This window comes from Neltuma alba, unplaced genomic scaffold (assembly GCF_004799145.2).
Source record: "Neltuma alba isolate B1F8T4 unplaced genomic scaffold, ASM479914v2 tig00006156_pilon, whole genome shotgun sequence".
Lineage (NCBI taxonomy): Eukaryota > Viridiplantae > Streptophyta > Magnoliopsida > Fabales > Fabaceae > Neltuma > Neltuma alba.
The window spans coordinates 36,787-45,624 of record NW_021634368.1 but is presented as its reverse complement, the minus strand read 5'-3'; the positions used below and the strand labels follow the sequence as shown (position 1 = coordinate 45,624).

The 8,838-nt window shown below is 37.2% G+C and overlaps 1 protein-coding gene across 1 annotated transcript; it reads left to right on the top strand.

Moving 5' to 3' along the window:
• The first annotated feature begins 75 nt into the window (after nucleotides 1-75).
• On the top strand, nucleotides 76-5,713 carry LOC114749749 (nitrate regulatory gene2 protein-like). The gene is made up of 4 exons (XM_028938288.1): nucleotides 76-1,568; nucleotides 1,834-2,018; nucleotides 2,910-3,133; nucleotides 4,693-5,713. Exons 1-4 carry the CDS (start codon nucleotides 323-325, stop codon nucleotides 5,477-5,479), a joined length of 2,442 nt encoding a protein of 813 aa, XP_028794121.1. The 5' UTR covers nucleotides 76-322; the 3' UTR covers nucleotides 5,480-5,713.
• Nucleotides 5,714-8,838: the final 3,125 nt, after the last annotated feature.

Here is an 8,838-nt window from a genome sequence, read left to right as displayed (position 1 = left end):
AAGAAAAGTAAATTTTCTTTGCAAAACAAACAAGAAAAGGAACCACAGGGAGGTGGATGAAGACAATGAAAATGAAAGAAAGCGACGCCCACCTTGGCACACTTTCACAGTACTGTAACCCCCAAACTTCAAAGGCCAGCTCAAGCTCACTATTATAACCCCTTCGCTTTCCTTCTTCGTTCCTTCACTTTAAAGCCTATTTACTCATATCCGGCGCCACCGTTCTCCGCCGATTGATGTTGTAGTATAGATATAGCTGCAGGTATTTTGTAGCTGTAGAGGAGATAGTGGTATAGTACAGTTATAGGTCCGGTGAAGGGAAATGGGTTGCACGGCGTCGAAGCTTGACAACGAGGACACTGTGCGGCGGTGCAAGGACCGGCGCCGCCTTATGAAAGAGGCTGTCTACGCGCGCCACCACCTTGCTGCTGCGCACTCTGACTATTGTCGGTCGCTCCGCCTCACCGGTTCCGCCCTCTGTACGTTCGCCGCTGGGGAACCTCTCGCGGTCTCTGGCAATACTCCTACTGTTTTCCTCAACCCATCTCCTCCGCCGTATGCTGCGGCGGAGGCGGCGGCGAGTTCGGCCTCCGACTATCATCCACCGCCTCGTGTTGCTCCCTCTCCCTCTCCTTCGCTCCACCCTCCTCCGCCGCCTCCATTTTCGCCGTCTTCTCCTACCATAACTAGTTCCAAACTGCCTCATATACTATCTTCCTCTAGTATCGGTTCCTCCAATCATCGCCGCCGGAAGCCACCGCCAAAACTCCCACACATTCTTTCCGAATCGAGTCCGTCTTCTTCACCTCGAAGCCAAGCATCAAATTTCCCTTCTGGATTCTTCCCCACTGCGTACCAAGCAAATTCTACCTATTCCAGTACTCCCTCTCAAACCTCTTCCGTTTGGAACTGGGAGAATTTCTATCCTCCTTCTCCTCCTAGTTCGGAGTACTTCCGGAACCGAGCACAGCAGTCTCAACAATCAATGAATCAGAAAAATGAAAATAATACCTCTCATCACTTGGACTCCCAAGATTTCGATGATGGAGATACCGAGAGATCCGAGTACGACTTTTTCGACCCAAAGCGCGAGTCTCTTCAAGCCCAAAAGCTTCATCAGCATCATCAGCTTCACGATCAGGAGTACACTGAGACTGAGCGGGAGGAGGTTCATTGTAGCGAGTGGGGGGACCACTATAGCACGACGAGCTCTTCCGATGAGGAGGAAGAGGATGCGGATTCACGGTCCGAGATCGGGATGCGTTCAAATTTCGGGTCGGTCCGGGCGGAATCCATCACCGGAGTATCGACCGTCACGGCACCGGCTGCTCCAAAGATGCCCAGGACCGCAAGCAAGACGGAGAAATTTGACGATGCAGGGTCGTCGGCTAGTTATCGGACTGGGGACGTGATGGACATGAAAATGGTGGTTAGGCACAAGGACTTGAAGGAGATCGTGGAAGCCATAAGAGAGAACTTCGAGAAGGCAGCGATGGCAGGAGATCAGATATCGGAGTTGCTCGAGATCAGCAGAGCGCAGCTTGATCGGAGTTTCAGGCAATTGAGGAGTAAGTTAATTATCCCTTCCAATGTTGCTGGGAAGTTTCAAATCTGGGCTGCCCAGTATAGTTCCATCACTTAGAATTCAAGTTTTTTCAAAAACAATTTTTGCCTCAATTTTCTGGGTTGTGTTTGGTTGCTCGGAAAATGTGGGGCAATTTCAAATTTAGACTAAGGCATCAATCTACAGGCATCAAATTCACTGTCATATTTTGGATTAATATTATGTTGTTATTCATTCCATTTTTAACGATTTAGGGTTCTGATTTACAGAAACGGTGTATCATTCAAGCAGCATCTTAAGCAATCTAAGCTCGACCTGGACCTCGAAACCTCCATTGGCCGTTAAGTATCAAATGGATACCGGTTCGCTAGAAGAACCAGGCGGTCCAAAGAGCCTGTGCTCCACATTGGAGAGGCTTCTGGCATGGGAGAAGAAGCTGTATGAGGAAGTGAAGGTAGTTTTTAACCTTTAGCTTGATTTTTTTTTTTTTAATTGAAAAGTAGTTTTTCTTTTGCTATTTTAATGAAAAATCACTGTTAATTTCGAGATAAAGGTTAAAGGAAATGACTAGGATCTGCACCAAGGTTGGACTTGGTGGTAGTAGCGTAAGGCCACAGCAGAGTTTGACTGTTTAGTGTGGAAAAGACCCCGCTTGATCCATGTGAATTGACGACCATAACCTTTGGACGGCTCTCCTACTTTAATGAGTCTCTTTCGGTCTAACATCCATTGTTTAATGTGTATCCGAAATGACTGCAATGCCCTTTGCTTTTTCCACTTTTTGGTGATACCCTCCTCATGACGAAACTCGGTTTTAATATTTATATATAATAATTAAAATAATAATGTATATGTTATCTTTCAAAAATTATGCCTTGATTATTTGAACTCCGAACCATACACCTTTGGAATTTTTTTTAATCATCTGTATTTTTTAAAGCCTTTAGGCAGTAACCTTAAAGGGGGCATGTTAAGTTAAGATTATGCCATAAGATATTAGAGAAATATATCATGGACTTGTCTTTTTTTATAAAGTATTTTTCATGAAGTTAACAAGGATTTCTCCTATGCCTCTATGGAATAGACATGTTTGTCCTATATGTGATTGATTGATTGATTGAATATGAATGATTGGTATCGATTTTTCTGCATGGGTTCTTTGAATATGCACCCATAATCGTAAAGTAATGTCTGGAATTGAAATTCCAGTGAGCAGTTAGCCTGTCGTTTAACCAAGCTGAGGATATATGGCTACGACCTGTAGCATTTATTTTTAGCTATAACCATGTGTTTTTAAGATTACGCACTCTGATGAATACAACAAATTCTTAATGTATCCATCTAGGCTAGGGAAGGTGTGAAGATTGAACATGAAAAGAAACTGTCAGCTCTGCAGAGTCAGGAATACAAAGGGGAGGATGAAGCAAAGATCAGCAAAACCAAGGCTTCTATAAAAAGGCTGCAATCGCTCATTGTTGTCACTTCTCAGGCCGTGTCTACTACCTCAACTGCCATAATTGGCCTCAGAGACTCTGATCTCGTTCCTCAGCTTGTTCAATTCTGTCATGGGTAAGTCTTTTAAATTCTACAACTCATGATTTAACTGATTTGCTTGCCATGAGAGGATAGCTAAAGGATCATGTTCTTGACTATTAGTCATTAAAGATAATTTGTTCAAAATTTGATCTGATATAATAATTCACTAATATGGGCATTATGAGCGAATATTTACACTTCTAATGAATGAACTGTGATAAGTTCTTTTGGTCGTAAATTTTCAAGTAGATCCTTGTTTGTACTTGTGGGGTCAATAGGTGAATTAGATGAGATTGTGGGATTTCATAATTAAAGACATTGTCACAAAGTCTATGTTGCTTGTTACGTTTTGGCGATGTAGCAACAGTTCACTGGCACGTGTCTGGGTGGGTTGTTATTGCGTATTTGGATGAAAGACAATATTGTCCTTTTTTTTTTTTTCACTCGGAAAAAAAGACAATATGAGTGTTGGTATGCGAGAGAACCATTGAATCTCTCTCTCTCTCTCTGTTCTTTTTTTTCTTTTGGGTACCTTTTTTGGTTATACAGTATTCAGAATGAGGAACTTGTTCGTAAATTTGTTGAACGGAGGAAGCATTTCACTGTATGGAAGATGCTAGTGTTTGAATCATAGAAATATTTGGAGATGGTGGTTGAAAGCATTATGGCTTTCTGGTCTGCTAAGCAACTTGCTTCATCATCTCTGTATAAGTGCATGTGCCGCAATTTACTGGGCTGTCTAAGTACTGTCTAGCTTTTAAATTCAGTCCTTGGCCCACCACTGCTCCTGTCAAAATGTATTGTGTTTAAATTTTAGGCCCCATTATTATTATTTTCAAATATCAATTTCTTGATGGTGTTAGGTGTGTTAGAGTTACTATGGCGTGTCTCTTTCTGTTTTCTTTGGAATTAGAACTGCTTATAGATTATTTCTTCTTATCAATGTCATTTTTATTACTCGTCCATTTTAATTAATTGTTCCAAATCATTATATGGGGTCAGCCTTGCTGGTACGTAAAGCCAGAGGATTTTATGTTAACGGGTACAAACATCTTAATGTAGAGCAATCATTTAGTTGGGGTTTAGCTTCCCAATTAATACTTGATGACCAAGTTGATTTTGATGTGCTCACAGGCTGGTGAGACACCTAATTACTTTGACTTAATCATCCATTTACTTTTGTTTTGGGCAAAGGGTACATGTGAATATATCCTGTTCATCCTATTAACTAATTATATGTTAAATTTGATGTGATCTGTGGCTGAACTGACAGTTTTGCTATTGCCTGTTAATACCTATAGGATGGGTGGCAGTTTTGCCCATCATATAAAGTTTCAACCTTGTTTTTGGACTTTCGACATTTTATTGTGCATATAAAAGATAGGTTCATGGCATGAGATTAGAGCTTTACAGTGACAATTTATGAGGATTGATTTATCTATTCAATTCATGAGTGCATTTGCACCGCTTTCTAGTGAATCCGGTCACTTTGTTTGCTTACCTGTGAAACAGCGAAGTAGTAGTTTCCTCTATTATTTGTCTACATGCTGAATTTGTACTTTGTGCTGATATTTGTGATATGAAAAATGTAGACTGATGTACATGTGGAGATCAATGCACCAGTACCATGATATTCAGAGCAACATCGTGCAACAAGTCCGCGGTCTTGTGAATCAATCTGCCCGAGGTGACTCAACTTCTGAACTGCATCGCCAGGCAACCCGCGATCTTGAGTCAGCTGTTTCAGCTTGGCATTCCAGTTTTTGTCGTCTTATAAAATTCCAGAGAGGCTTCATCCTGTCCCTACATGGCTGGTTCAAGCTCAGCCTTATTCCAGTCAGCAATGACAACATCAATAGCAGCAAGGAACCCTCTGATGCGTTTGCCTTCTGTGATGAATGGAAGCTTGCGCTCGAACGTGTCCCTGACACGGTTGCATCCGAAGCCATCAAGAGCTTTATCAACGTTGTCCATGTGATCTCTGTCAAGCAAAGTGAAGAGCTGAAGATCAAAAAACGCACTGAGACTGCATCAAAAGAACTCGACAAGAAGGCTTCTTCTCTGCGAAACTTAGAGAGGAAGTATTACAATTCGTATTCTATGGTAGGTATAGGGATCCCTGCTGCTGTATCAGATGGTGGGCAAGGCTTGGACGCTCGAGACCCGCTTGCCGAAAAGAAACTGGAGCTCACCACCTGCCAGAGGCGGGTCGAAGATGAGATGCTGAAGCATTCCAAGGCTGTGGAGGTAACAAGAGCAATGACTCTTAACAATCTGCAAACTGGTTTGCCCGGAGTTTTCCAGGCATTGGCAAGTTTTTCTTCTCTATTCACTGAGGCTCTTGAGACAGTTTGTACCCGTTCATATTCCATCAGGTAGTTAGGTTTTTTTGGTTCTATTTGGGATCTTGAGTTCTTCATAGTAGGGCCTTCTTCATATTATTTTTGGGATGTGCTATTGAAATGTAAATATGAAGAATTTTGTGGTTCCGTGTTTTTTCATTTAATTTTAAAGGGAATGGGGATGGTATTTTTGTACAGGAAGTCTCTTGCAATATTGTATTAGAGAATTTGCAAATCTTTCAGTTTATTAATAAATTACACTCATTGTGCACTTCTGTTGGATCAACAATTTTCCCCACAAACACAATGAAGATTGAAGAGCAAAGAGCAAAGCTAAACAATGCTTCGTCTACACAATATAAGTCTCCTCCTCATATTTCGCATGCATTTGTTGTATGTTACTGTAATTTTTTTCCCTCCCTCAGTATTTTACTTCTATGTATTGTATTTTACTATAATATTCATAATGGTTATCACTTGTATATTACTATAATTTTCACTATGATGATTATAAGATGAATTAACGTAAATGGTGGGGGCAAAACATTGAGGTGACAACAATTTTTGGCAGGAGTCATGAATGTGGGTGAGGCAACAACGAAAAGTGGAAATAGCAATGATGAAGATAAAAATTTAATATTCTTCCCGATGCATAATACAACATCTAATTGAAAATTCGTTTTGATTCTAAATGTATATTTTAATTTTTTTTTTTACATTATTCATTTCAACAAATAATACCCTGTTAAACGATGGACATTTTAATAGAAGTGATAAAATTTTTTTATACAATAATGATGTATAACCAATTTGACGATTTTTTTTTTCAATTCATTTGAATTAATTAGCTAGGTCTGATATTGAAGATAAGAGAGAGTAACATTAGAGTATTAAAATATGGGGTTAATACAATTTTTGGTCCATTAAGTTTGTTTTTATTTCAGTTTTGGTTTCTCAAGTTTTAAACCATAGGTTTTAATTCCTTTAGAGACAAAATAATTTGAGCTTTTATTAAATTATAGAGATTAATATTTTAAATAAAAAGAAATTTGAGAAACTAAAAATTATAATTTGAAATTTGAGTGACCAAAACCAAAATAAGAACAAATTTGATGGACCAAATATTGTATTGACCCTTAAATCATTCAACTTTTTTCTTGCATTATAAAATGTAAATATTACTATGCCTTCAATTATCATTATAAGCTTTCAAATTTTATCAATTAATTTTAGATCCAATTAACAAAAGATCTCACAAGCATGAGAACTTTTGAAGTGGGGCCTGGTATGTTCAATTTTGTCAAATAAATGAGGTGTTAATGGAGAGTTTGAGACAGACAGCTAATATGGACAAACACACATTGATAAATTATTTATGAATGAATGGAAGTTGGCAAAATAATTCCAAAAGGTCGTATATATATTTATATATATTTCTTGCGACAATTTTTGGACTTTCTCAATATTTAATTCTGTCCCACCTACCGAAAAAAGAAAAGAGAAAAAATACAGCTTCATGAATAAATGTACACATTATATAATAAAACTATGAAAGTAAATACTTTAGTATTGTTTTTTTTTTTTATCGCTAATCTATACTTTAAATCTTGTTATCACTGTTCAAGAAATAACTTTTTTGTTTATAATTTTTTAATAAATATTTTATTTCCCAAAAAAGTGTAGTGGATCGCATGCAAAAATAAGCAAACTAAATTCTCCCATACTACCAATGAGAATTGGTCTAGTTGATAAAGAGTCGGTTTATAACCTATAAGGTTGTGAATTCAAATCCCGTTTATGATGCGAGGAATTTGTTGATGGACAATTTGTAAATATTTTTGTAAGTGCTCTTTGTACCTAGAAACATACTTTAGTCCTGGTAGTTCTTTGAAACTCAACTCACCTGAATTTTTATAGGGAAAAAAAAAATTTCCCATGCTATTTTAGGACAGTTTTTGTTTTTGACTTCTTGGTAGTTTTAAACTACCTCCACTTGTTTGCTGGGGGCGGCGGTTGCTGAGGGAAGTTAGATCTGGACATGTCTTGTTACTCAGCTTGAATTAATGAAATTAGTACTCCCTTCAATTAGACGTTTTTAATTAATTTACACATACCAATAAAAATAATTAAAAATATTAAATAGATTATAAATTTAAGAGATTCTTAATATTATCTTAACTACACTAAATTTTAACATCATATTAATTTCTGCTCTCTTTCACTACCTTTTTTAAATATGGGTATATATACAAAAAAGTATTTAATGCTTATTGAAACTATCAAAATATCTTATAAAATGGGTCAAAAATACCTTCTAAAAACCTTATATGAGGTGTTTACTTAAAATAAAATAAATAAAGAAATAGGCAAGCCGAGGGGCTAACTGGTTAACAGCTCAAAAAGGGCAAAGGCACCGCCCTTTCTCTTCCTCCAAGAGAAAAAAAAGTCCTCTTCCTAAACCAAAAATATAAGTTATTCATACCAAAAATAGACTAACCTGCCACATGTCCTGCAAGGTGCAAACCTATTCAAATATTTGTAATTTGTATTAGCAGATTTTTGAATGTATTACCATCTAGGATGAGGGATCATCATCATCACCATCTCTATTTATACGTTATCGGGTTAAACACATTCAATGCTCTGATATTTTGTTAAATGTATTCAGTAGTCTAAAATATTTTATAATTCATCTAACATTTTTAAATTTTTTTAATGTGTGTTCAGAATCCTAAAATATTGCGATGTAATTTTACACGTAAAATATTAACTTTTTAGAAGCAGTTGTGCCTTTAAAGTATTTTTTTTCCGAAGCAATTCTAACGTGATTGTAAACTCTTCAAAAAGTATGTTAGATGAATATGTATCACACATTATAAAGTATTTTATTAAATATTTTTTAGGGTGGTAGATACGCCTGAAAAAAATACCCCAAGGTGTTGAAAGAATTACAAAATACTTTATGTTACTGGATATACTACTTCCAGTTCTAATTATAAGATCTAATTTGTAGTCTACAAATAAGATCTTATAAATAGGATCAGAGGTAGTACTTGCGAAAATACTTCAGAATGCTGAATGAACTGTGAAATAATTTAATGTTGGACGCACATGACAAAATATTTTAGGTTGCTGAACACACATATATCCTAAATTATTTTGTAAAAATTATTAAATAGTTTTTAAATAATGCTATTGGTATTGATATTGTTGAGTAATTATGATGAAAAGATGAATAAGATTGCCTTAGATTTGGAGAAAACAGATTTTGAGTAGGTGCCGAGTGGTCCCAAAAAAATTTACTCAGGGTATACTTAGGGTATTCTCATGTTTGGTACGGGGTTTTTGGAGGGGAGGGGAGGGAAGTTGCTCCCCTCCCCTTGTTTGGCTGGTATA